Source organism: Labeo rohita, unplaced genomic scaffold (assembly GCF_022985175.1).
Source record: "Labeo rohita strain BAU-BD-2019 unplaced genomic scaffold, IGBB_LRoh.1.0 scaffold_361, whole genome shotgun sequence".
NCBI lineage: Eukaryota > Metazoa > Chordata > Actinopteri > Cypriniformes > Cyprinidae > Labeo > Labeo rohita.
In genome coordinates, this window is record NW_026129279.1 from 11,540 (window position 1) to 39,097 (window position 27,558).

At 36.5% G+C, this 27,558-nt stretch overlaps 2 protein-coding genes across 2 annotated transcripts; both read right to left on the reverse strand.

The window, feature by feature from the left end:
- Positions 1 to 1,845: 1,845 nt before the first annotated feature.
- Positions 1,846 to 19,919, reverse strand: LOC127160483 (adhesion G-protein coupled receptor G2-like). The gene is made up of 16 exons (XM_051103126.1): positions 19,748 to 19,919; positions 19,503 to 19,583; positions 19,325 to 19,390; positions 19,094 to 19,226; positions 16,890 to 16,958; positions 16,518 to 16,605; positions 16,282 to 16,444; positions 16,063 to 16,203; positions 15,696 to 15,809; positions 15,574 to 15,610; positions 15,387 to 15,484; positions 15,045 to 15,166; positions 14,694 to 14,959; positions 2,904 to 2,994; positions 2,535 to 2,818; positions 1,846 to 2,250 (listed from the first exon to the last, which is right to left on the reverse strand). Exons 4-16 carry the CDS (start codon positions 19,161 to 19,163, stop codon positions 2,114 to 2,116), a joined length of 1,680 nt encoding a protein of 559 aa, XP_050959083.1. The 5' UTR covers positions 19,164 to 19,226; positions 19,325 to 19,390; positions 19,503 to 19,583; positions 19,748 to 19,919; the 3' UTR covers positions 1,846 to 2,113.
- Positions 19,920 to 20,752: 833 nt separating this feature from the next.
- LOC127160485 (adhesion G-protein coupled receptor G2-like) lies at positions 20,753 to 27,177 on the reverse strand. The gene is made up of 4 exons (XM_051103128.1): positions 26,684 to 27,177; positions 23,789 to 23,882; positions 21,213 to 21,478; positions 20,753 to 20,889 (listed from the first exon to the last, which is right to left on the reverse strand). Exons 1-4 carry the CDS (start codon positions 26,907 to 26,909, stop codon positions 20,753 to 20,755), a joined length of 723 nt encoding a protein of 240 aa, XP_050959085.1. The 5' UTR covers positions 26,910 to 27,177.
- Positions 27,178 to 27,558: the final 381 nt, after the last annotated feature.

The following is a 27,558-nucleotide window of genomic DNA, read 5'->3' on the forward strand; positions in this document are numbered from 1 at the left end:
AGCTCCAGAGGTCCCGTCTGGTCTCAAGTCTGCTCTAGAGGTCCCGTCTGGTCTCAAATCTGCTCCAAAGGTCCCGTCTGGTCTCAAGTCTGCTCCAGAGGCCCCGTCTGACCACGAGTCAACTTCAGAGGCCTTCCCTGTCGGAGAAGCCGCGCCAATGCCTCCTGAGGTGTCAGCTTCGGCTGTGGATCCTCCTAGGGAGGCGGTGTTATCCTGTGGTCTCTCTGCTTCTCTCCCTGTTCCCTCTGCCTCCTCTGTCCCTGCTCTCCCCAGGTCCCAGTCCATGACGCGGGTTCCTGCTCAGCCCTGGAGGGCCCTGGCACCTCCTGTTCCGCCCTGGAGGGCCTCGGCGCTTCCTGCTCCTGCTCCGCCTCCGCCCTGGAGGGCTCCTGCTCTGCCTCCGGCTCCGCCCTGGAGGGCTCCTGCGCCGCTTGCTCCGCCTCCGCCCTGGAGGGCTCCTGCTCCGGCTCCGCCCTGGAGGGCTCCTGCGCCTCCTGCTCCGCCCTCGTGGGCTCCTGCGCCTCCTGCTCCGCCTCCGGCTCCGCCCTGGAGGGCTCCTGCTCCGCCTCCGGCCCCGCCCTGGAGGGTACCTGCTCTGTCGGTCCTGCCTCAATCACTGGGCCCCCCACATGGACCTGGTCCTCCAGCCAACGCCCTGTCTCGCTCCCACCCCACCGCTCCCCTGGACTGTTGTTCCCTCCTTGGGGGGGGGGCTATGTCACGAATCTGGTCGGTGTCCCGTCGTCCGCTCACCACCAGATGTCACTCTCACCTCACCTACACACTCTGACTGTTGCACCACACTCCGGACTGCATCTCCCATCCTCCACCGCACTGATTGCGTCAGCCCCCGTGACCAATCAGGTGTTCTATATAAGCGCCGGTCCCTCCCAGTGCACCTCCTGGATTGTTATTGTTGTTAGCGTTCCCTAGTTTCCTTGTTCCCTAAGTTCCCGAGTTCCTAGTTCCCGTGTTTTGGTTCTATCGCCTGGTTATATCGTTTCGACTCATCGCCGCACCTGCCTACTGACTCTCACTCGTGTTTTCTGGTTATTCTCCTCGCCAAGCCCCTTACGGATTACGTTCGCCACGGATCTACCCTCGCCTGTTTCACGGACTTCTATTGTGTATTGTCTTGGTTATACCTGCCTGCCATTGTTTGACCCTGCCTGTTCGACCATGTATCTGTCTAGTCCCTCAAATAAAAGCTTGCAGATGGATCCGCTCGCCTCTCGTCTCATTCACTCCGTTACAGTTACATTCAGGTCCAGTTTAACAGGATCTTTGTTCACAGAGAACAGTACAAATGTAGAAAATAATAGCAATATAGATAATAGCTATAGACAATAGCAGAAACAATTTAAAGATGCTAATGAAAAAGTAACTTTCATTTGTGGATTTCTGACATGATTTAGATACAGAAAATGTCATGTTTTTACACCTTGTTGGTGTGTTTGTGAACCTTTCTGTGTAAGTGAGATTTGTGCTGATATTTTGTGATGTAATGAATGACGTTCACATGTTTATAAATGTGACTAAAGTGAATAAATGATTAAGGATTCGGTCTGTCATAATTAATAAAATACATTTTATTAGTTTCATTAGAATCACATAAGAAATACTGAGAAATAAAACAGAGAATCATTAGCAACATAAAACAATGGATTTGCTGATTCTGACAACACTTTTTTTCTCTCCAGTTACCAAAAATGTTTCACATTTGTGTGTGTGGATTTTAGTAACCTGCTATATCAAATAACCATGCAAATGTATAAATCCACAGTCGTGCAGACATTACTGTAATCTTGACTATGTAAATTTTTCTAAATAAGGTTCAGTGTTGTTTGAGTCACTCTCACACGCACATGATCACACATTGATGATTATAACACTCAATAAATTGAAGAACAGTGATGTCAGATCATATCATAGATTTGAAAACACAATTCAATCCTTCTACAAGTTTTTAATAGTGATCAACAGATATTTGTCATTTGTTTTGACTGATGTCAGTAAAACTGACCCTTTTATGGTCATAATTGTACGTACTTACATTATTTTAATCTAAGAGAAAGAAAGTTTGAGACAAAGAAAGCCTTATTTCGTAATTATGCTAGTTATGAATATTTTCCACAGCATTAATACTGGATTGAGAGATGATTGTGTTGGAGTCGGTGCTTTCTGGATCATCTGAGAAATGACCCGCAACGTCATTGTGAATGTGGTAGTAATACAGGAAGAGGAAAAACCCTGAAAAAAAAGATCAGAGAAACTTATTTCAACTAATTCAAATACATTTCAGATACGACTAAAGTAATTTACATCATTTTAAAACTGTAACCAAAAATAATCTGACTTTTGATCAAAACAATCATATTAGTGTAAGTACCATTATACCATTATATATATATATATATATATATATATATATATAATATAATATTAATAATAAAGTAAAAAACTGCTGAAATCTGCAGGAAAAATTTAAACATTCTATTAAACTAAATGCACTGATGCATGTGATTGTTTCTCACCCTGAAACGAGTTGAGCACAGTGAATATGTAATATGAGGGAATGATCATCGCTCCATAACTGAAGAACATCACAGACCACGTCAGACCGAAGAGCAGGAACAAACTCAACACCATCATCAGCTGCTTTCTGAACGTCTTTCTCTTGCCGTCAGTCGCTCTTATGATTCTGGCCTGAACGACCTTAGTGACGATCATGATGAAGATTCCTGTCGTGAAGATGAAAACTAAAGTGTAGTAGCCGATGTTCACTATGTAGTGAATGTAAGCATTTGTAATCCAGCACCTGGAATTAAAGAGAATGAAATATTAGTTAGAAAGCAATCAGGAGATGTTCATACATTTACATGTTTGACATCAGAAAAACTTACATTCGTGTGATTTTTCCAGATGCTGCGTTTAGGATCACTGCTTTATATCCTCCAACAGAAGCGATAACTGCGACTATTGGAGCTGGACACACTGAAAACACACAGAGACGAGGATTATTATAGTTAAAAAACAAAACAAAAACAAACAATAAAACCATTAAAAAATAAATTACAACAACAACATTAACAATAATAATAATAATAATAATAATTTTTGTGACTGAAAAATACTATTTTTTATACAAATACTATTATTTGTTTCAGCAACATTTCCAATTTTCATTTAGTTTAATTTTGACATGCTAAAAAACAAAAACTAAAATAAAATTGTATAAAAATTTGAATTGATACATATTAACATATAGTAGTAATGATAATAATAATAAAAGTGATGTGTATAAAAATACTAAAGCTTAACAAAAAATTAAGAACACTTTAAACACTTTAAAATTAAAATAAAAACAAAATATAAGAGTAAAATTTATTCAAATAATAATAAGTGTTGAGATGCTCTTAAAGTAACAGATCAAGAAAATAACAAAAACACCATAAAATTATCATGACAGTAGTTCATATTACTCGTGTGAAAGGTATTTTCGTTTTTTTTTTTTACAATGATGGTTGTACTGATGGTTTGAAACAGGTTTATTGTTTTAAGATATTTAGTTGCTGTAACTCACCCCAGCCCAACACGGTGATCTTCCTCATGTAGTTTGTGATGGTGACGTTCTGTCTGATGAGCCATAAGTACATATGAAGAGCTTGAATGAAGAACCAGGTGAATGAGGCCAGCATGGAGTAATGCAGGACCAGCGCTATGAAGACGCACGCAGTGTTGTCTTGTGTGTTAGCGACACTCTCGTTTGACAAAAACGCAGCATTCAGTAGACACAAAGACACAAACATGTTCATCAAGATCTTCGTGGCCTGATTTGATTTGGCTTTCCTATTAAAACATATAAACAACTGTTCTTGTAACCTTTGCCACTTATTAAAGTAAACAGCATTAACTTAATTTTATGATACTCTACCGCAGCAAGAAATGCATGAATAAAGCGATGGACAGAAAAAATATGGAGATGCCACAGCCGATAGAAGTGATAAAAGTCAATGTTTCCAGATGCGGCGCTGTGACGTTTACATCTGGAAGAGACTGTGAGATCGGAGAAAAGAATGAATCACACAGATCAGCGGGAGGATTTTTTAAAACCATTTGTTGTTTGTTAGCAATAATCCGATCTTAGCAAGTTTTAAATGCATGTATTTGTTTATTCTATCATCTTTTACATATTTACAGGCATATAGATATGAACTAATTGACTCTAATATTGATTTAATGGGGGTCTTAAATGAAACATGAGTGATTAAAGCATAAGTTCTTCTCCCCTGAGAAGTTTCTCACAATTAGCACTGCAAAGAACGTCAGATGTGAGCAGGAGCATTTTATGGTGTTGTTGTTGATTTCTGTCTCGCAGCCGAATGTCGTCCAATTAAGTTCTCCTTCAAAGAAAAGAGAGCAAATTATAATTATATGAAACAAACTGGGTTTGGTAAAAGGAACTGATCAGTACAGCCATTAATGAATGTACCTTTGCCATCCCAAGAAACGCAGGACGCCTCACTGACCTGTAAGGACATATTTGATTTTTTTTTTTTTTTTTTTCCCACATTGTCTGGTCATTATAACAAAAGTTCTGCAACAAAACCTTCATTACCTTATCATTTTGTGTAAAGATCATTTCAACATTGTCGGTAAGGTTGGAGATATTGGCCCTCATTGTTATTCCATAAACCGCATTGTTCAAAACAATCTGATTATCATTTTGATTCTAAATGAGAAACCAAAAACAGAGCAACTGTTAATCAAATATAATATTGTGTGAATATACTGTCTAAAAGAGCAGCTTACATGTCTCATATGCTGGTGCCTTTTTCATAAAAGCAGATTTTTTGAAGAGTCTTTAGATTTGACACAACGGAAAGGAGCTGCATTAATCTAACTTCATTACAAACGTTCTTATAACAATGAATATATCACAATATTATCATGACAGAATAGTAATTTTTTTGGGTGAAGCTTTCCTTAAACATTCCTTAAAATGCTCAAAATTGTACTTTTAATTTTAATTGTGAATACCTTGTTTCTCATATTTTTGAACTGTAGAACTGCAGCAAATGCACATCCATTGTTTTCCTGTCGTGATTTATTCACTGCTTCCTTGGGAATCTTTACAACCCATGAAAAGTTTGTATCCAGGATACTTGAGCAGTCAACAATCTGTGAAAATAAACTTTACATTGATTCAGGAAGAATCCTGGCTCAGATGGACATGTTGTAACCTTTCTCAGGGCTTACGGTTATCATGTTCTGATTTGACGAGTAGCATGTGTCTTCGGTTGTGGTGTTCTCATCTTGTACTTGGAGAAGACCAGTAGCCATCCCTGTGACATTGTTTTGTGTGTGTTCATGGTTTTTATCCATCTTTTCCATTATAGACTCCAATTTGTCCAAGCATTCTCTGCAAAATTAAATTAATCGCTTGGTATTTTGTAATAGAGTTACTGGAATGTACTGATAACTGCACACTTACGATGCATCTGAGGCTTCAACACCTTTATTTTGGTCTTCCGGATTACTCTTATCGCAGGTCACACAGCATGATTATCATGTTACTAGCATGATTCTAGCATGGTAAGCATGTTACTAGCATGTTGTTAGCATGTTTCTAGGATGATTAGCAAGTTACTAGCATTTTATTAGCATGTTGTTAGCATGATTAGCATGTTACTAGTATTTTATTAGCATGTTACTAGCATGTTTTTAGTATGATTCTAACATGTTTATCATGTTACTAGCATGATTCTAGGATGTTAGCATGTTATTAGCATGTTGTTAGCATGACTAGCATGTTACTAGCATGTTGCTAGTAGGGATGTCGCAATTCTCAATATAATATCGAACCGTTCGGTACGACATCCACGGTTCAATACGCGCTTGTGAATTGCGGTTTTTCGGTTTTGCATTTAAATAACTTCCTTGTTTTATTTCTCTCGGAATTTGCTGTATGTGTGCCCGCGATTTCATGTGTTGAAATGAGGAAACGCTTCCCTGCTTATATTTGAAAAAAGCAACACACGCAGAGCATCTTCCATTCTAATGACATGCAGTGATAAGCTTTTCTAAACATATTGTCCAACAAAAGTTATAAAAACAAAAGTTATAAAAACATTAGAACTTGTTTTTAATTCTCAACATCACTCGAGTGTTTGAAATAACTTCCTTGTGTGATCTGATGTGGATTCTTCACAGAATGAGGCAGACGATAAATTCTATGCTCATTCTATGTATGTCGATTAGCAATGGCTTATGAAAATACACGAGATAGCTTGAAGAACAGAACAGATAAACCATATATTACTGTAGACGAGTGTTTATTGTCCTTACATTTCATCATTCAAAACGTTTAAGGTTACATCTTTTTATCCAGTCACAGACTCACAGCAATAGCGATGGCTTTATCCACATTAAAGAAGCTGGAACAGAACGTAATCAGTGCTACTTCTTTGACACATATGTGGATTTTCTGCACGAGGGCGCCCTCTGGTGTCCAGTATGAATGAAACCCATTCTATTTCGCGTAAAAATAAAAAACATAAAACCTCTCTCAAAAGAAAAAATGAGCAGACATATACTAAACCACACTTTTTTTCCAATGTACATAAGTTTAAGGGAGTATTTTGTTAATTTGTTGCAAAAAAAAAAAAAAAAAAAAAACTGAAGTGGCAAGATATCCGAACCGAACCGAACCGAAAACCGTGGCTAAAAACCGAGGTACGTATTGAACCGTGGACTAACTGTATTGTTGCATCCCTAGTTGCTAGCATGATTATCATGTTACTAGCATGATTCTAACATGATTAGCATGTTACTAACATGTTGTTAACATGATTAGCATGTTCTTATCATGTTGCTAGGATGATTTGCAAGTTACTAGCACATTGCTAGGATGATTCTACCATGGTTAGCATGTTTCTAGCATATTGATAGTATGATTAGCAAGTTACTAGCATGTTAGCATAATTCTAGCATGATTAGCACGTTACTAGCATGTTGTTAGCATGATTCTAGCATAGTTAGCATGTTATTATCATGATTTTGACAGTTGTAGTTTGAATAGTGTTGGCTCATTTGAACATTCCGCCAATGTAAGTCTATGGGATTTTTCCCAGTTTTGATCGTCATTTTTAGAAAAACCGTAAGTCCGATCAGTTAGAAAAGATACAGAATGTTCAATCAGATCACGCTGAAGATCTGGACTGAGTTTGGAGTTTGGAGAGTTAAAGCTCTAGGAGCCAGCTCAACTATAGATTAATCACATAAAAAGTAAGCACAGGCTCTTTCTCATAGTGGAATCCTGTTAAATATTTGATGATGTAAATGGAAATAGAAAACAGTATGAGAAAGGATTAAATCTTACTTTCTTCCTCATAATATATGGCACTGACTCTGCCGCCAACTAGAAGGCTATTATCAATATCATCCTTCTCACCAGGAACCTCATTTATAAACATTGCAAAATGTGGCATGAAAATATGCATATGCAATTTTCCATGCACATAACGGGATTTATAAAAATAAACTTCCCATAAATATATATGCACCATACACACGCTATGCATACAAACTCTTTTTCCTGGAGTGAGAAAAGTAATGAAGTAAGCAACAATTTTAAACTCTGATTTCAATACACATTTACATTAAATATTCCGCTCTCATTAATGGAGATAAGCACTGAAATTACATAAAGTCATTTCACAGAAGACACTATGGAAAATATACAGTATTAGGATAATATACATGCCCCTTTCAAAGGCCAGTGAAGGCATACTGCTAGTTAGTGATAACAGGACAGAGTTAAAATCAACACGTTCTTCATAAAGAAAACTGCTTTCTCAGATAACGCACTGAAGCAGCCCCTGCACAGAGTAATTAATCTGTTCTTGAGACATCAACATCAACCAATTCAGCAGCATCGCCATGGACAGCACAATGCTTCCCCCCCCCCACTAAACAACATTTTCTTTGGCATATGTTTCTCTTCAAGTTGATAAATGCATTTTTTAAAGCAACATACTTATCTGGAACAGAGCACAACAGATGATCATCAGCCACAGCAAATTCTGCTTTTGTCGACACATAATTCCCAAAGACAGCCACCTGTTGGAAACGTTAGTTTTGGAAATAAAACTTAAATAATTTCTTATTAGATTCTTGAGTCCACGGATTGAGTTGAGAGAGTTTGATGCGTCCACATATGAAGCCGTTTAATTATAAGCCACAGCACACTGATGTACAGTTCTGATGAAAACATGCAAATCTTTTTTTTTTTTTTTTTTGAAATGTCATTATTTGGTTACATTCAGATCTGGTTTTTGCACACAGAGAACTATATAAATGTAGCAAGTTAATATTTCTATTAATAAAAGTAGCAACAAAATGCCAGTGAAAGCTTTCCCATACAGGATTTTTTTAATAGAAACAATGAATTATTATCTTTCTTTACAGAAAATGACACATGCTTCATGTTTTAACTTTGACTTGACTTGACTGAATACATGTTTTTGGAGCCACTGAAAGATGAAAAATGACATTTTAATTAGCATCATTACAATCACATGAGAAAATATTGAGAGTTATAACAGCGTCTGTAAGTAAAAAAACTATTAAATAATGCAGAAATCATCAGCTGATTTTGACAGTGTTTTTGTGGTGTTTCCAGTAACCAAATATGTTTTACATCCGTGTGCGTGGATTTTAGTAAGCTGCTTTATGAAATGACCATGCAAATATCTGAATCCAAAGGCATGTCTGTCATCCTGTGTTGCCACTGTGACGTGCAGTAATATCAGATCATATCAGAGATTTGAAAGCTAAATTTAATCCTTCTACAATTATAGACAGTTACAGTAAGGATCAATACAAAGATTTGTCATTTGTTTGGATCAAGATCTTCCTCGTGATCTTCCTCTTCCTCATCAAGATCTTCATCAAGATCTTCCTCATGTAGTTTGTGATGGTGACGTTCTGTCTGATGAGCCATAAGTACATATGAAGAGCTTGAATGAAGAACCAGGTGAATGAGGCCAGCATGGAGTAATGCAGGACCAGCGCTATGAAGACGCACGCAGTGTTGTCTTGTGTGTTAGCGACGCTCTCGTTTGACAAAAACGCAGCATTCAGTAGACACAAAGCCACAAACATGTTCATCAAGATCTTCGTGGCCTGATTTGATTTGGCTTTCCTATTAAAACATATAACATATAAGATCTTGATGACCAGCTGCATGACTGTCTGGTACGGGAACTGCAGTGCTGCTGACCGCAAGACCCTACAGCGGACAGTGAACACAGCTGCAAAGATCATCGGTGCCCCTCTCCCCTCCATCCTGGACATTTTCCTTGCATGATGTTCCAGCAAGGTCTCCAGCATCATGAAGGACCCCACCCATCCCTCCCACAATCTCTTCCAGCTCCTGCCATCAGGTAGAAGGTACCAGAGTATCAAAGCTCGCTCTGTCAAATTTCTCAACAGCTTCTTCCCCCAGGCTGTGAGAGTCCTTAACTCCAATCTCCCTGTAACCCTCTGAAACCATGAAAACCTCAGCCTCCTCCCCCCAACTCATTAAAACTGCTGACAATCTTTCGAAGTGCAATTCTGAGTGTGTTACACACAGGTGAGTGGGCTATATAAACCACTTGTAGTAACACAATTATGTACATTAGACATTTTCTATAAACACTTGCTGCTACAAAGACTAAATCGGATTATTTATGTTTATTTGTGCATTGCACTATGCGTTGCTTCCCTCAAAATCTCTATTCTGCACAATTTAATGCACAAAATATCTCTTTTGCACAATTTCATGTACAAATGTCTCTTTTGTAAAACGTCATGTACAGTACTTATGTAAAGTTTTTGTTGTCTCAGTTTTGTATGTGTAGTCAACTATTTATTATAGTATTTATAGTATGTGTAGTCAAATGGTTAACCGTTGTATAAGTCTGTAATTGCTTTTCTTATTTGTGTACTGTTGTATGTTTATATTGCTTAACTAGTATGTAGCACCGTGGTCCTGTGAGACACGACATCTCGTTCTACTATATGTCCACACATGTAGCAGAATGACACTAAAGCTCGACTTGACTTGACTTGACTTGACTAAACAACTGTTTTTATAACCTGAACTTTAGTACGTTAGAGCTTTGATCTTATCACTTGAAGCATGCTTTACATTAAATACTATTTTAGTCTTTCTACTTTAATGTGTTACTTGCTGTTTCTTAAAATATTTGACAAATTTACTAGCAATTTATAAGTAAAGTTGTTTATTGGTGTAGTGTTAGTGACTTTAGTAAGCTGCTTTATGTGGATATTATTGTCATCCTGAAGAAGTAATTTTTTTTCTAAGGTTCAGTGTTGTTTGAGTCGCTCTGACACACACGATTGCACATGTATGATTATAATGCTTAATAAATCAAACAGTAATATCAGATTATATCAGAGATGTGAAAGCACAATTCAATCCTTATACAAGATTTTAGTAATGATCAACAGATATTTATTTATTTTGAGTGATTTCATGAAAATTGACCCTTTTTAGGGTCATGATTGTATGTACATACATCATTTTAGTCTAAGAGAAAGAAAGTTTGAGACAAAGAAAGCCTTCTGTCTTAATTATGCTAGTTATGAATATTTTCCACAGCATTAATGCTGGATTGAGAGATGATTGTGTTGGAGTCGGTGTTTTCTGGATCATCGGTGAAATGACCCGCAACGTCATTGTGAATGTGGTAGTAATACAGGAAGAGGAAAAACCCTGAAAACAGATCAGAGAAACTTATTTAAACAAATTCAAATAATTTCAGATATGATTAAAGTATTTTGCATCATTTTTAATCTGAACTGTGACAATAAATAAAAACAAAAATATTGAATTGACTGATTAATAAATCAATTTGCTGAAATATGCAGGAAAAATAGAAGTATTCTACTAAACTAAATGCACTGATGCATGTGATTGTTTCTCACCTTGAAACGAGTTGAGCACAGTGAATATGTAATACGAGGGAATGATCATCGGCCCATAGCTGAAGAACGCCACAGACCACGTCAGACCGAAGAGCAGGAACAAACTCAACACCATCATCAGCTGCTTTCTGAACGTCTTTCTCTTGTCGTCAGTCGCTCTTATGATTCTGACATAAACAACCTTAGTGACGATCATGATGAAGATTCCTGTCGTGAAGATGAAAACTAAAGAGTAGTAGCCCATGTTCACTATGTAGTGAATGTAAGGATTTGTAATCCAGCACCTGTAATTAGAAAAGAATGCAGTAAAACAGTAGACATTCATAAATGTTTACAATTTTGACATCAGAACAACTTACATTCGTGCGATTTTTCCAGATGTTGTGTTTAGGGTCACTGCTTTATATCCTCCGAAAGAAACAATAACTACGACTACCGGAGCTGGACACACTGAAAACACACAGAGACAAGCGTTATTATAGTATAGAAAACTAAACCTAAAACCATTAAAAAAAGATTTCAGTTCGCTGCCAAATCAATATTTTTCATTTTAATTTAATTTGATATGCTTAAAAAATTAATTCAAATGAAAACAAAATACAACAATAAAATTGATATACAATTTAATAAAAACTAATAGTGTCTCAATGATTCTATGTTACAGTCACAGCCATAACACAAAAGAGGGTAGTTTTGAGTGGCAATTGGGCAGGTTTTGTTGTGAAAACCAGGCAACCCTCGGCCACATCTGCTCAAATGATTACACAAACACAGAAAACAAAACACTTCTGACCCCTGGAGGGGTGGACAAATCATTACAAAAGGGAAAAAATGACCAATTAATCATTAGTTTACTGCCATGGATGTCGTGTTGCTCTATGCCACATTCATTGTAGATGGAATCACTGATTATAAAGGGTTCTGATGTCTTTAGTTGCGTAATCAGATTGCAAAAATTAAAGAAGTCCACTTCCAAAACAAAGATTCACATATAATGTACTCACCTCCTTGTCATCCAAGATGTTCATGTCTTTTTTTCTTTAGTCGTAAAGAAATTATGTTTTTTAAAGGAAAACATTCAGGATTTTTCTCCGTATAATGGACTGATATGGTGCCCCGATTTTGAACTTCCAAAATGCAGTTTAAATGCAGCTTCAAACGATCCCAAATGCAGTTGTAAACGATTCCAGCTGAGAAAGAAGGGTCTTATCTAGCGAAAAGATGTGTTATTTTCATAAAAATAATACAATTTATATGCTTTTTAATGTCAAACACTCGTCTTGTCTTACTATGCCTGGACTGTTTTTGTTCTGGTTCATGACAGTTAGGTTATATCGAAAAACTCGCATCTCATGTTCTCCCTCAACTTCAAAATCGTCCTATATCGCTGTTTTACCTTTTTTGCTAAGGGTGTTTGATGATCTTTGCATGTTCACTTTGCAAAGACTGGCTCGGTACTTCTGCAGCAATGTAGGATGATTTTGAAATGATTTTTGAAGTTGAGGGAGAAAATACGACTAGAGTTTTTCGACATACCCTAACTGTCTTGAACCAGAATACGCAGAGTTCAAGGAGAGCAAGGCAAGATGAGCATTTGAGATTAAAAATATTTAAAAATTGTATTATTTTTATGAAAAAAAAAAAAAAAACGATCGTTTCGCTAGATAAGACCCTTCTTCCTCAGCTGGGATCGTTTAAAACCACATTTGGGATTGTTTGAAGCCGCATTTAAACTGCATTTTGGAAGTTCAAAATTGGGGCACCATATCAGTCCATTATATGGAGAAAAATGCTGAAATGTTTTCCTTTACGACTGAAGAAAGAAAGACATTAACATCTTGGATGACAAGGGGGTGAGCATATTATATGTGAATCTTTGTTTTGGAAGTGGACTTCTCCTTTAAGTATTTGTAATGAAATTATATTACATTTTAAAATAATCATAATCAGACTACAGTTACTTTTTGATTACATGATTATTATTCACACAATAGTAATAAATTATTCATCATTTACTGAGTCTTCCTAATTCATTTTTACTATCTTTTCCTTTTTTTTTTTTTTTTTTTTAAATAGCCTTTTTTTGTCTCAACTTTTTTGTCAGCCAAACCTCTACTGCCTAATATATTAGAAAACCAGTCAGTATTTGCCTCACGCAGTGCAACACATCTCCTTCACATAGAGTTGATCAGGTTGTTGATTGTGGTCCACTCCTCTTCAATGGCTGGATATTGGCAGGAACTGGAACACGCTGTCGTATACTCCGATCCAGAGCATCTCAAACATGCTCAGTGGGTGAAATGTCCTCATGTGGGTGAGTATGCTGGCCATGCAACAACTGGGATGTTTTCAGCTTCCAGGAATTGTGTACAGATCCTTGCAACATGGGGCTGTGCATTATCATGCTGCAACATGAGGTGATGGCCGTGGATGAATGGTACAACAATGGGCCTCAGGATCTTGACATGGTATCTCTGTGCATTCAAAATGCCATCAATAAAATGCACCTGTGTTCGTTGTCCATAACATATGCCTGCCCATACCATAGCCCCACCACCACCATGGGCCACTCGATCCACAATGTTGACATCAGCAAACCGCTCACCCACACGACGCCATACATGCTGTCTGCCATCTGCCCTGTACAGTGAAAACCGGGATTCATCCATGAAGAGAACACCTCTCCAAAGTGCCAGATGCCATAGAATGTGAGCATTTGCCCACTCTAGTTGGTTACGATGATGAACTGCAGTCAGGTCGAGACCCCGATGAGGATGACGAGCATGCAGATGAGCTTCCCTGAGACACTTTCTGACAATTTATGCAGAAATTCTTTGGTTATGCAAAACGATTATTGCAGCAGCTGTCCGGGTCTTAGAGTTGAAGATGCTGGATGTGGAGGTCCTGGGCTGGTGTGGTTACACGTGGTCTGCGGTTGTGAGGTTGGTTGGATGTACTGCCAAATTCTCTGAAACGCCTTTGGAGACGGCTTATGGTAGAGAAATGAACATTCAATTTGCGGGCAACAGCTCTAGTGGACATTCCTGCAGTCAGCATGCCAACTGCACGCTTTCTCAAAACTTGCGACATCTGTGGCATTGTGCTGTGTGATAAAACTGCGCATTTTAGAAAGGCCTTTTTTGTGTCCAGCCTAAGGCACACCTGTGCAATAATCATGCTGTCTAATCAGCATCTTGATATGCCACACCTGTGAGGTGGATGGATTATCTCGGCAAAGGAGAAGTGCTCACTAACACAGATTTAGACGGATTTGTGAACAAAATTTGAGAGAAATAGGCCTTTTGTGTACATAGAAAAAGTCGCAGATCTTTGAGTTGAGCTCATGAAAAACGGGGGCAAAAACGAAAGTGTTGCGTTTATAATTTTGGTCAGTGTATACAGAAAATTAGTATTGAAACAGAAATGTGCAATATATTTTCTTTTTCGGTAGAACTTACAACTGGACTAGATAGTTTTAAACTTTTTTTCTGATTAAGTGTTTTTTTTTTTCTTACACTCTCAGAGGAAATGATACAAAAGCTGTCACTGGGGCGTACCCTTACAAAAGATGCACTTTTGTACCTTATTTACCCCTTAAGGATGCATATTAGTGCTTAAATTGTACATATTATTACTTTTTGAAAGGGTACTTCCACAGTTTTTGTACTATTTTTTTTTTCAGAGAGTGTGTAACTCACCCCAGCCCAACACGGTGATCTTCCTCATGTAGTTTGTGATGGTGACGTTCTGTCTGATGAGCCATAAGTACATATGAAGAGCTTGAATGAAGAACCAGGTGAATGAGGCCAGCATGGAGTAATGCAGGACCAGCGCTATGAAGACGCACGCAGTGTTGTCTTGTGTGTTAGCGACGCTCTCGTTTGACAAAAACGCAGCATTCAGTAGACACAAAGACACAAACATGTTCATCAAGATCTTCGTGGCCTGATTTGATTTGGCTTTCCTATTAAAACACAAAAACAACTGTTCTTGTAAACTTTACCACTTATTAAAGTAAACAGCATTAACTTAATCTTATGATACTCTACCGTAGCAGGAAATGCATGAATAAAGCGATGGACAGAAAAAATATGGAGATGCCACAGCCGATAGAAGAGATTAAAGTCAATGTTTCCAGATACGGCGCTGTGACATCTGCATCTGGAAGAGACTGTGAGATCGGAGAAAAGAATGAATCACACAGATCAGTGGGAGGATTTTTTAAAACCATTTGTTGTTTGGTAGCAAGAATCAGATCTTAGAAGTTTTAAATGCATGCATTTGTTTATTTTACTTTTACATGTTTACAGACATATAGATATGAACTAATTGACTCTAATGAAACATGAATGATTAAAGCATAAGTTCTTCTTCTCTGACAAGTTTCTCACCATCAGCACTGCAAAAAACGTCAGATGTGAGCAGGAGCACTTTATGGTGTTGTTGTTGATTTCTGTCTCGCAGCCGACTGTCGTCCATTCAAGTTCTCCTTCAAAGAAAAGAGAGCAAATTATAATTATATAAAGCAAACTGGGTTTGGTAATAGGAACTGATCAGTACAGCCATAAATGAATGTACCTTTGCCATCCCAAGAAACGCAGGAGGCCTCACTGACCTGTAAAAACACGTTCGTTTTTTTTTTATTTTTACCACATTGTCTGGTCATTATAACAAAAGTTCTGCAACAAAACCTTCAATACCTTATCATTTTGTGTAAAGATCATTTCAATATTGTCGGTAAGGTTAGAGATATTGGCCCTCATTGTTATTCCATAAACCGCATTGTTCAGAACAGTCTGATTATTAGTTTGATTCTAAATGAGAAACCAAAAACAGAGCAATTGTTAATCAAACATAATATTGTGTGAATATAACTGGTCAAGAAACACTGAAAAAAAGAGCAGTGTCAGACTCAGTACTGTCTCATATACTGGTTTCTTTTTCACAAAAGCGAAGTCTTGGAAAAGCGTTCTTATAACAATGAATATAACACAATATAATGATGACAGAATAGCAATTTTTGGGTAAAGGTTTCCTTGAACATTTTTTAATTTTAATTGTGAGTACCTTGTTTGTCATATTTTTAAACTGTAGAACTACAACAAACGCACATCCATTGTTTTCCTGTCGTGATTTATTCACGGCTTCCTTGGGGATTTTTACAGCCCATGAAAAGTTTGTATCCAGGATGCTTGAACAGTTAACAACCTGAAAAAAAAAAAAAAACATTGATTCATGAAGAATCCTGGCCCAGATGGACATGTTGTAATCTTTCTCAGGCCTCACATTTATCATGTTCTGATCTGACGAGTAGCATGTGTCTATGGTTTCTGTGTTTTCATGTTGTATTTGGAAAAGACCAGTAGTATTCCCTCTGACATTCCCTTTGCTTATATTGTTTTTTTCCATCTCCTCCATCCAGGTAGACTCCACATAATTCAAGTAGTCTCTGCAAAATTGATTTAATCACTTGGTATTCTGTAATAGAGTTACTAGAAACTCACTGGTAACCGCACACTTACGATGCTTCTGAGGCTTCAACACCTTCCGGATTACTGTCATCACAGGTTACACTTATACATTCACCCTTCAATAGTTGTAGAGTGGATTCTGCAATATATATATATATATATATATATATATATATGTATGGGATGGATGGTACAATAATTGAATTAATCTTAAATGACTAAAGTGATCTTATTATGTCAGGTGTTGCTTATTCATAAATTTAAAAACATTTCTACATTTTTCTAAAAGTTTTGTTTGTGCATGTTCATCACAGTTCAAATATTTATTAATGTCACAAAAGTTCACAGTTTACATGTTGTACTGTAAATACTTAAATATTTTGAAACTACTGAAAAGAATAGTTTAGAAAGACTCAGACTCACTGTCGTCACCATTAGATGCAAGGTTTGTACAATTTCCTTCAGGATCATCAAATGGGATTTTCAAACAACCTCAAGAGAACATGTCACATAATTCATCATCATTTTCTAATTATACACTGTTTGATTTGTAATAGAAAGAAAGACTTACTTGCTTACAGTACTTGCATACTTGCAATAAAACAGCATGGAGGGCAATAAAAAACCAACAGGAATACAATAGTACAGACAGTTAAAGCCGATTATGTGATAAAAGTGATATAATTTACAATACCTGACTTTTTTTTTTTTTTAGAATATTGATGTGTTTGTTTGAGCAGGATGCCATTAAACCTTAATTTGATCCAGTGCAAAACTATGCAATGGAAAAAATATGATGCTATGCAATTCAGTATGACAGAGATAGTTCGCTTTTATTTCTTTGGTTCAGACAGACACCTATATTGTATGTGACTCTCAGGATAGGCCTTGGTCTCCGTAGTGTTGTGATATATTCACGTAGCAGCAATGATGACTAGAGAATGCGCTTGAGAAACAGTTTAGAGACAAAAAAAAACAATCACATATTTGTTACAAATTATTGGCCACTTTCTAAATAATAAAAGTATTGCGCATCTACTGATAATTCTATTTTATAATTGCTATATAATTATATTTTTAATATTGTATATTTAAAATCAACACTTCTGTTATGAAGAACAGTTTTCTCACATAACCCAAGGAAGCAGGCCCTGCACAGAGTGAATACAAACATGCTGATAAGCAGTGTGATGGCCAGCTTGTCTCTAGACACGGTTCTAATAACTTTTACCTGAGAAGATACTGCTGCTTTATTTTGGAAGATTGCCTTTTCCCTTCTTTATTCTTTATAACCCGAGAATGTGGTGACATGTAGCTGGGGTTACGCTGGCTAAACGGTGCTGTGAAGTATAGTTTGAAAGGTTGCGCATTCGGCTGTACACATACAGTGAGCCACTTCTGACAGTTCACCAGTAGCGCTTCAACGGACACACACAATTATGTCAAAATACACAGTTTTGGCAAGTTGCCTTGTTAACATGGTCCTAAATGAGTTAAATGACCGTAAAGAGTTGGGAGAAAATCGGATGTGTGTCAGATCCGTGTCATGTGCATCAGGATTTTAAAAGAGACAGTGTTAATTTTAAAGTTATGTATTTTATCCACTCAAAAGACTACGAAAGTGATCCCAGTTCTGCACATAAATGTAGCGCAATGTTGACTAAAATTGAAGCATAATATTTGTGTCTATGTTTCGCTGCGTCTTTTGTGATTGCCCATAATACCTGCAGACTGCAGCCAATAGAAATGCTTCTCTATCGGTGCGTGTTCTGCTCCTCACAGCACAGATCGTGAAAGCAGACTGCAGTTTTTGTAATTCATTATAACAAAGTGTAGAGGCGATGTAAATAATAGATTCAGTATGCCGTTTAGAGAGCTTTATTAATTAAAAAGAGAGATTGTGATGAACTAAGACAAGTGACAGTTTTAAAGGATTACAAAGAGAGTTTGCAAAAGTGAAACTGAATTTATACAACAGTTTTATGCAATTTTGATTTTATACAAAAGTTAATATTAAGTGACTTACATTTTAGGAACACTGTTGTCTGATTGTGCTCTATTTCGTCAACAAAAATAGTTCCAAACAAAGTCACAGTTGAGCTGCTGCGCATCTATAGTCTTTGACACAGCGCTGTTTCGTTTATGAATGAATGATTCAGTCACAAAGACTTTGACTTGCTGCCACCTGCTGGCGGTTTCAGTTTAATTTTTAAAGTATAAATTAAGTCATTTAAATCGTTTAATATTTCTATATTCAAAACTTTATGTTTAAAACATTAATCTTATAACATTGTTATTATGAAATGCATTAATGCCTCCTCTGAATCTTGTAAAAAAAAAATCTGTAAATATTCCTTAATGCCACATTTGTGCTCTTCTGTCCCGTGCAAAGGTGAATTGTTGTTGCTGATTTCATTTGACAGGTAACTTATTCTTCCTGATTGTATCGTATTATTTTTATTTCATTTTTTCAATTATAAATAAAAAAAAGATGACATACATTTAATAAAGTTAAAAAATGTTAATGGCATTACAAAAGTAAAAAAAAAAAAATAGAAAAAAAGACAAGACATCAAATATCACACTCCTTAACACTAACACTGTGTCTATTGTCGGCCAGCACATACCTTCCTGGGCTGATGGCAGACAATCATCACTCTCCCAAAAAACACAGTTGCATGCCTTCATCCATCTCATTCATTCCGATCTTATAATTCTCCCCCTTTTTTGTTATGTTAAGAGTGTATGATCTGCCTTGTCCTGAAACCACAGAGAACATTTGCATTTGTTGAAGAAATACTTTTTAAAGAGCTTTGAACTCAAGAATGTTTTATAAATAATATATAAGTGGGTTTTACCAATAGAGATATTTAGTTTGACAGTTCCTGGTGATTCATAAGCTGGCAGACATGTCCATTTTATATCTAAAAGAAAAACAGAAATAAACTCAATGAGTTTGTCCGTTGTCACAAAAACCTTTCAGATAATACATATTCAGAATCACACAGTCATGTTAGCAGTATATTTCACATCTACCTGGATATGATGAGATATTACTACTGTCACAGAAACGCTTATCTGTCAAATCAACTTGTATTGTCAGATTTTCTGAGCAGGCTGCAAAAACACATTATTAGACTATTATATAATGATGTATGACATGATATAATACACACACCTTTATTTTTTGTTTACAGTTTTTTTTTTTTTCACTAATCTTTCAGTATTCATTGGCATATGTTTCTCTTCAAGTTGATAAATGCATTTTTAAAGCAACATACTTATCTGGCACAGAGCACAACAGATGATCATCAACCACAGCAAATTCTGCTTTTGTCGACACATAATTCCCAAAGACAGCCGCCTGCTGGAAACACGTTAGTTTTGGAAATAAAACTTAAATAATAATTTTTTTAAATTAGATTCTTGAGTCCACAGATTGAGTTGAGAGAGTTTGATGTGTCCACATATGAAGCCATTTGATTATGAACTGCAGCACACCGACGTACAGTTCTTATGTAAATATGCAAATCATGTTTTTTTGGGGCTTTGACTGGAAATCTCATTATTTGGTTACATTCAGATCCGGTCTTTGCACGTAGAGAACTATATACATGTAGCAAGTTAATATTTCTATTAATAAAAGTAGCAACAAAATGCCAGTGAAAGCATAAGCTTTATTAGAGGCTATTAGACAGTGTTTAGAATCATTTGCAATATTTACATTCATATTCCCATACATAACGTTTTTATAAAAACAATGAATTACTTTCTTTACAAAAAAAATGACACATGCTTTATGCACATGCTTTGACTTTACTTGACTGAATAAATGTTTTTGGAGCCACGGAAAGATGAAAAATTACAATTTTTTTTTTTTTTTTTGCTGTGTGTTCCCGTAATGTTTCACATCCGTGTGCGTGGATTTTAGTAAGCTGCTTTATGAAATGACCATGCAAATATCTGAATCCAAAGGCGTGTCTGTCATCCTTTGTTGTCACTGTGACGTGCACATGATCACATGGGTGATTCTATCTCTTAATAAATCAAACAACAGAATATCAGATCATATCAGAGATTTGAAAGCTAAAGTTAATTCATGAAAGTTGACCCTTTCTAGTCTCATAATTTTATGAGCATGCATCATTTTAAACAGTTCTTTGTCTTCAGTAGTAACATCTGTTTTTGTGTAGTTTTTAAGCTTGATTTTGGTGAGAATACAGTTTCTCCTTACACTGACTGTAAAAATCAGTTTGAGACAAAGAAAGCTGTCTCTCTTAATTATGCTAGTTATAAATATTTTCCACAACATTAATGCTGGAGTGAGCGATGCTTGTCTTGAAGTCTGTGCTTTCTGGATCATCTGAGAAATGACCCACAGCAGCATTGTGAATGTAGTAGTAATACAGGAAGAGGAAAAACCCTGAAAAAAAGAATCAGAGAAACTTATTTCAATTAATTCAAAAACATTTCAGATATAATTAGTCATTTGCATGACTTAAACTATGACTAAAAATAATGAGACTTTTGGTCAAATGAATCATATAACTCCCTTTAAGTCCACTTAATAAAAAAATTAAATGACATTTTATTAAATTAAAAAAAAAATAATTATAATAATTACATTTTTTTAAAAGTATATTTAAAAAAATCAATGAATTCATTCAAATAATTTCATTAAAACTGTAGAAAAAATGAAAGTGTTCTACTAAAACAAATGCACTGATGCATGTGATTGTTTCTCACCCTGAACCGAGTTTAACACAGTAAATACGTAATATAAAGGTATGAGCATCGGTCCATAACTGAAGAACGCCACAGACCACGTCAGACCGAAGAGCAGGAACAAACTCAAAACCATCATCAGCTGCTTTCTGAACGTCTTTCTCTTGCCGTCAATAGCTCTTCTGTTTCTGGTCTGAACAATAGCGATGATCACAATGAGGATGAAAACTAAAGCATAGTAGCTGATGTTCACTAAGTAGTGAATGTAAAAGTCTGTAATCCAGCACCTATAATTAGAAAAGAAGGAAATGTAATTAAGAAGACATTCTTAATTACAGTGGTTACAGTGGTTCCTTGCCGCTGGTTCCTTGCTGCTGTCGCCTCTGGCTTGCTTAGTTGGGGACACTTTATCTTCACCTTATCTTCACACAATATTGTATTTTTAGGGGTTCGAGCGCGTAGCGCTGAAACCCTATTGTAATTGTTAGGATTTTTTTTATTATTATTCTTCCCTAAAACTGATTGTGCAGCCCAAACCGTAAGGCCTAGAGAGCTGAAACTTGGTCAGAAGGTAGTAGTCACCCTCGCTACTCAGGCGCAAAGAACCGGCCCAATCGGCCTATAGGTGGCGCTACAGTGATCAAAAATGCCAAAATGCTTATAGCTCCTAGACCGTTTGTCATAGGGCCCGGTTTTTCCGCCATTTTGAAGTAAATTCAAAACCTACTTTTGCGAACTAGTCCTAGGTTTTTCGCCCGATCGGAACCAAACCAGTGCAGAAATGTTCTCTGAACAGTGAATCCCAATAATTATCAAAAAAATGTCAAATTTTGACTCATCGTTGCGAAAGGGCCCCAAAAAGTTTGTCAGGTGGAGGGCCATTTTTACTAAAATGGCTGTAACTCATGAACTGAATGAGGTATCTTCACCAAACTTGGTAGACATGTGTATAAGCTGAATCTTTGGTCAAATAAAAAAAAATGCACAGTTCTGCCACTTGGTGGCGCTATAAGCCTGAAAAAACATAAAATTGACTATAACTATGCAATCGTTGGTCCGATCGACCTGAAAATTGGTATGCAGTGTCTCTGTCCAACGTGCCATAAGGGTCTATGAGGACATTGGCGTATCTCAAAAAACATGGCCGCCATCGGCCAATGAAGTTTGAGCACCTATTAGACAAGGTTAACGGAGGCCGATCGGAACGAAACTCACTGGGCATGTTCGACTCATGGCCCTAAAGGTCTGTAAGAATTTTGAAAGAAATCGGCCACTAGTTGGCGCTAACGAGTTTTATGGCTCTGTAATCACGTGGTGTTTCACACATCCACACAATATGCATATCATTTGATAGAGCTCCTCATGATGAACAACTTTGCCTCAAGAACCATTGCTGTCAATCAAACCGTTCATTAATTATTCACAAATATGTTAAAAACCTACTTTTGCGAACTAGTCCTAGGTTTTACACTCAATCTCGATCAAACCACTGCAGCACAGTTCTCCAGACTCTCTAGATCAATAATTATCAAAAAAATGTTGAATTTTGTCCTTTGGTTAGCTATAACGGGGTCATTTAGAAAAGGGGCGTGGCCACATATATCCAAAAGCCTATAAAACCTAAACAAAAAATAAAAACTTTACACAAAGTTGGAGAAAAAATGTGTCAGATGACTCTTAACAAGCATGCAAAGTTTCGTGAAGATCGGACCATAGGTGGCCCTAAAACAGTTAAAAAGGCTTCAAAAACACTACCTGTGTATAGTAAATGGCTTCAAATGGCTAAATAAATGCTCATATATTCACACAAACACTAGATCTTCATATCATTTGATAGATCTCCTCATGATGAACAACTTTGCCTCAAGAACCATTGCTGTCAATCAAGTCGTTCATTAAATATTCACAAATATGTCAAAAACCTACTTTTGCGAACTAGTCCTAGGTTTTTCACTTGATCTTGAGCAGACCACTGCAGTAATATTCTCTGGACTCTCTAGATCAACAATTATCAAAAACATTTTGAATTTTGTCCTTTGGTTAGCTATAACGGGGTCATTTACAAAATGGGTGTGGCCACATATACGCAAAAGCCTATAAAACCTAAACAAAAACTCAACACTTTCTGAAAATTGTTAAGAACATGTGTCAGATCACTCTTAACAAGCATGCAATGTTTCATGGAGATCAGACCATAGGTGGTGCTATAAGCTTCAAAAACACTGGATTTCTATGGTAAATGGTCTCAAATTGCTGAAAAAAATGCTCATATATTCACACAAACACTAGATCTTCATATGATATGACAAATCTTTTGAACAACTTTGCATAGCACCTTAAAGGCCTTAACTGCTCAAACCCCGGTAATTGCTGCTTGCAGCTATATTATTTTATTGTATTTGATTAACTACTTTTACCTGAAAATTGAGTGTTCTATTGTTGCCCTTGGCATTGCTGATGTACTTTTTCCTATTTAATACTGTACAGCTGCCTTGTCACAATTCTGTATTGTTAAAGGTGGTATATAAATAAAGGTGATTTGATTTGATTTGATTTGATTCATAAATGTAAGAATTTGTGACATTAGAATAACTTACATTTGTGTGATTTTTCCAGATTCAGTCATATTTAGGATCACTGCTTCATATCCTCCTACAGAAACAATAACTACGACTATCGGAGCTGGACACACTGAAAAAACACAAAGACAAGGAATATTATAGTGTGGGGGGGAAATAAAACAACCTAAAATCATTTAAAAAGTAATAATTGTTTATTTCGGCTAGTTGCCAAAGCAACATTCTAATTTCGATATCCTAAAATAACCGAAAATAAAATAAAAATATTTAAAGACTATATAGTAGGCATGTGCCGATGAACAGTAAAATGGTATATTGCGCTAATGAACATGCATGATATTGTTATCGTGTGCACTTCAAAATATTGTGAATATTTATTATTCAGTTTTTTAGAATGCATTCTAAGAATACTTTCCTTAAATACTTTGTCAAAGAGGCTGACGTAAACAAGCACCTTCACTATCTGACAGCAGATGGCGCTGAAGGAACGGCAGAAATGCAGCTGTTACCTGATAAACCCACAAACAAAGCCGCTGAGCTACTTTCTGAAGAGTGTTTAAATCCTAAACAGCCATTCAGATTGTATTCAGATTGTATTTGCAATGGTGTTCATCACAGCGCCAAATTAGCTAATGATTTGCAAAGATATCATTATGTTATGACTTTACTTGTTGAGGCACAGAACTATTAACTAATTAAGTAATATGTCATTGTGGTTATGGATTTAGAATTTGTTACTCATGTGCCTTAACAAGTAAAGTCATAGCATAATGATACATTTGCAAATCATTAGCTAATGAGTAATTAAAGCAGACAACTGGAAGCTGAAGTACATAGCTTTGATCACTGTGGCAATTAAAATATGAATTTACATCATTAGTTAATAAAATAAGTTATTAGGGAATTAATACATTATGACACATTTAACTAATAACAATTTATTGATTACTTAATCTATGAATCATAGAATGTTTATTAGTTGCAGATGTAGTAATGTAACGGGACTCGTGGGAAGCGTATAAGATCCAGATGCGAGCTTTATTATGACACAGCGTAGTCAAGACAGGCAGGGTCGATAACCAAACAATCAGTGAAACGTAGGCAAAACAAAAGCATAATCCAATAAAACAGGCAATGAGTCCAAATACCGGAGAGCAGTCCAAATAAGCAAAATAAATAAGGCTATGAAAACAAGGCTAAACTATGGCAATGGATCAAGACAAAACTATGGCAAAAACAAGACAAAACTATGACATGAAACAAAACCGTGGCAAAAACAAGGCAATGAAACAAGAGAAAACGCTTAGTAGAGTCCGCACAGCAAAACAGTACTTCGCCGGGCCTGTTTTGGTTCAGGAAGTTACCAGAGAAGCAGCAGAGGGAGCAGCAACAGGCAGTCAATGGGTGAGGGCTCCCTTTGCTGGCGTGGCGTTACAAGTAATCATTAATAAATTGTTTAGTTGAATTATACATTAACTTGTGATTATCTGTACATTAATTAAGCATGAATTAAAGGGATCATCAGATGCTAAGTTCAATTTTACATGCTGTTTGAACATTAATGTGTGTTGGCAGTGTATGTACAAATCTACCCTATAATGATAAAAAATCAAATTAATCTGTAAAAATAATATCCCCTTTTTTAAATCGAGCCGTTCTCAGATGCCTGTCGTTGTTGCGTCACACCCACAGAGGCCACTCCCACGATAGTTGATTGACATCAGCGTCTTACCTCAGACCAGCTGTAACAGTCCGCCCTCTTTGTTTTGATGCCGGAGCAGGGATGTAAGTTAGACAAGAATATCTCCGATTGAGCGATTGAGGTGTTGTGTTGCTGGATGTAATAATGAACGTAGTGGTCGTCATTTACTCCCGACATCTGAGCCGCTGAAGATGCAGTGGATTACGTTTGTTTGTGAAGGGAATGCGCCTCCCGATCTACATATATCTGTCTATGTTCGCGTGAATCATTCGTGATCCAGCTTCGCTTACAGCAGAAGTGAGTATATGGTTTTTTTTTATGAATCTTTGCGATCACCTTTCCTAATAATGTGCTAGTTAGCAAGTTTAGTGGCTAAACGCGGCTAAAGTAAACCGAGAGAAGAGAGGGGCGGGGCGAGCAGAGCTCATTTAAAGCAGCCTCGACCAGAATTGGATGATTTTTGCAGAGCTGATTTTGACAAGGTACAAAGGGTGTTGTTTTACACAACCATTGAGAATTTTTAACCAAAGTATATTATAGACTTTTCATTAAGACCCTAATAAATCATATCAACTTGTGGAAAATGGGCATATGATAACCCCTTTAATGAATATTTGTGCACACGTATTGTAGTGTTACTGCATTTATTAATCTTAGTTAATGTTAATGTTTAATAACTTTTAAAAGTTGTAACTTGCATTGTTAATGTTAATGCATTAACTAACATTTACTAATCAGTTTAAATATGTTCAAGCAATACACAAAAATGTATTTGTTATAAGAAAAATATACCTACAGTATAACAATAAAGTTTAGCAAATCTTCAGTAGCAGAATAATAAACATTGTAAAAACTGTATATAAACAATGTAAATGAAAATAGGTAAATATATACAGACAAATATAAACAGTATAAACAGACATGCATACAAAATATAAGATAAGATATAAAAACAGAGGTAAACAAGTCAAAATAAAGTGAGGTAGTGCATAGTAAAGTAATAGTGGAGTGTAGTAATATAGCTGGGGGAGAGGTTATTGCATTGTCTCTTCTTTGAGATAGGGGTTCATTGCACAGTCATAGGTATGGGGACTGTGCAATTTTTTTCCCCTATATAGTGCATACTAGTTCCTACATATTATTACCATGTGACAAACTACTACCCCAGTGACAGCCTGTGTACCATTTCTTTCTAATAGTGTGTAACTCACCCCAGCCCAACACGGTGATCTTCCTCATGTAGTTTGTGATGGTGACGTTTTGTCTGATGAGCCATAAGTACATATGAAGAGCTTGAATGAAGAACCAGGTGAATGAGGCCAGCATGGAGTAATGCAGGACCAGCGCTATGAAGACGCACGCAGTGTTGTCTTGTGTGTTAGCGACGCTCTCGTTTGACAAAAACGCAGCATTCAGTAGACACAAAGACACAAACATGTTTATCAAGATCTTCGTGGCCTGATTTGATTTGGCTGTCCTATTAAAACATATAAACAACTGTTTTTTATCACCTGAACTTTAGTATGTTAGAGCTTTGATCTTATCACTTGAAGCATGTTTTACATTAAATGCTATTTTATTCTTTCTACTATAATGTGTTACTTGCTGTTTCTTAAATTATTTGACACATTTACTAGCAATTTCTAAGTAAAGTTGTTTATTGGTGTAGTGTTAGTGATTATTGGTTACTAAACAGCACAATCTACATGATATACTTTACGATACTCTACCGTAGCAGGAAATGCATGAATAAAGCGATGGTCAGAAAGAATATGGAGATGCCACAGCCGATATGAGTGATATAAGTCAGTGAATTCTGATGTGGCGCTTTGATTTGTACATCTGGCGGTTGCTGAGGGATCAGAGAAAACAGAATGAAACGCAAATCAGCGGGAGAATTTTTAAAAACATTTGTTGTTTGTTAGCAAGAATCAGATCTAAGTTTTTTAAACACATGTATATATTGTTTGGTCATCTTTTATGTGTTTGCTAGCATGTAGAGATGGACTAAAATACTCTGATATTGTTTTAATGGGATCTTTAAATGAAATAAATTATAAAGTTTCTCACCATCACCACTGAAAAG

Coding starts and splice junctions, on each gene's coding strand:
- LOC127160485 (XM_051103128.1), bottom strand. CDS start 26,909: ATGTTTGTGTCTTTGTGTCTACTGAATGCTGCGTTTTTGTCAAACGAG. Junction 21,479..23,788: donor TCTGGAAAAATCACACAAAT/GTAAGTTATTCT, acceptor TTCTAATTATAG/GTGCTGGATTACAGACTTTT. Junction 20,890..21,212: donor TGTGTTAAACTCGGTTCAGG/GTGAGAAACAAT, acceptor TCTTTTTTTCAG/GGTTTTTCCTCTTCCTGTAT.
- LOC127160483 (XM_051103126.1), bottom strand. CDS start 19,163: ATGAGATGGATGAAGGCATGCAACTGTGTTTTTTGGGAGAGTGATGAT. Junction 16,606..16,889: donor TGCATCTAATGGTGACGACA/GTGAGTCTGAGT, acceptor TATATATTGCAG/AATCCACTCTACAACTATTG. Junction 15,810..16,062: donor TTAAAAATATGACAAACAAG/GTACTCACAATT, acceptor TTTCTCATTTAG/AATCAAACTAATAATCAGAC.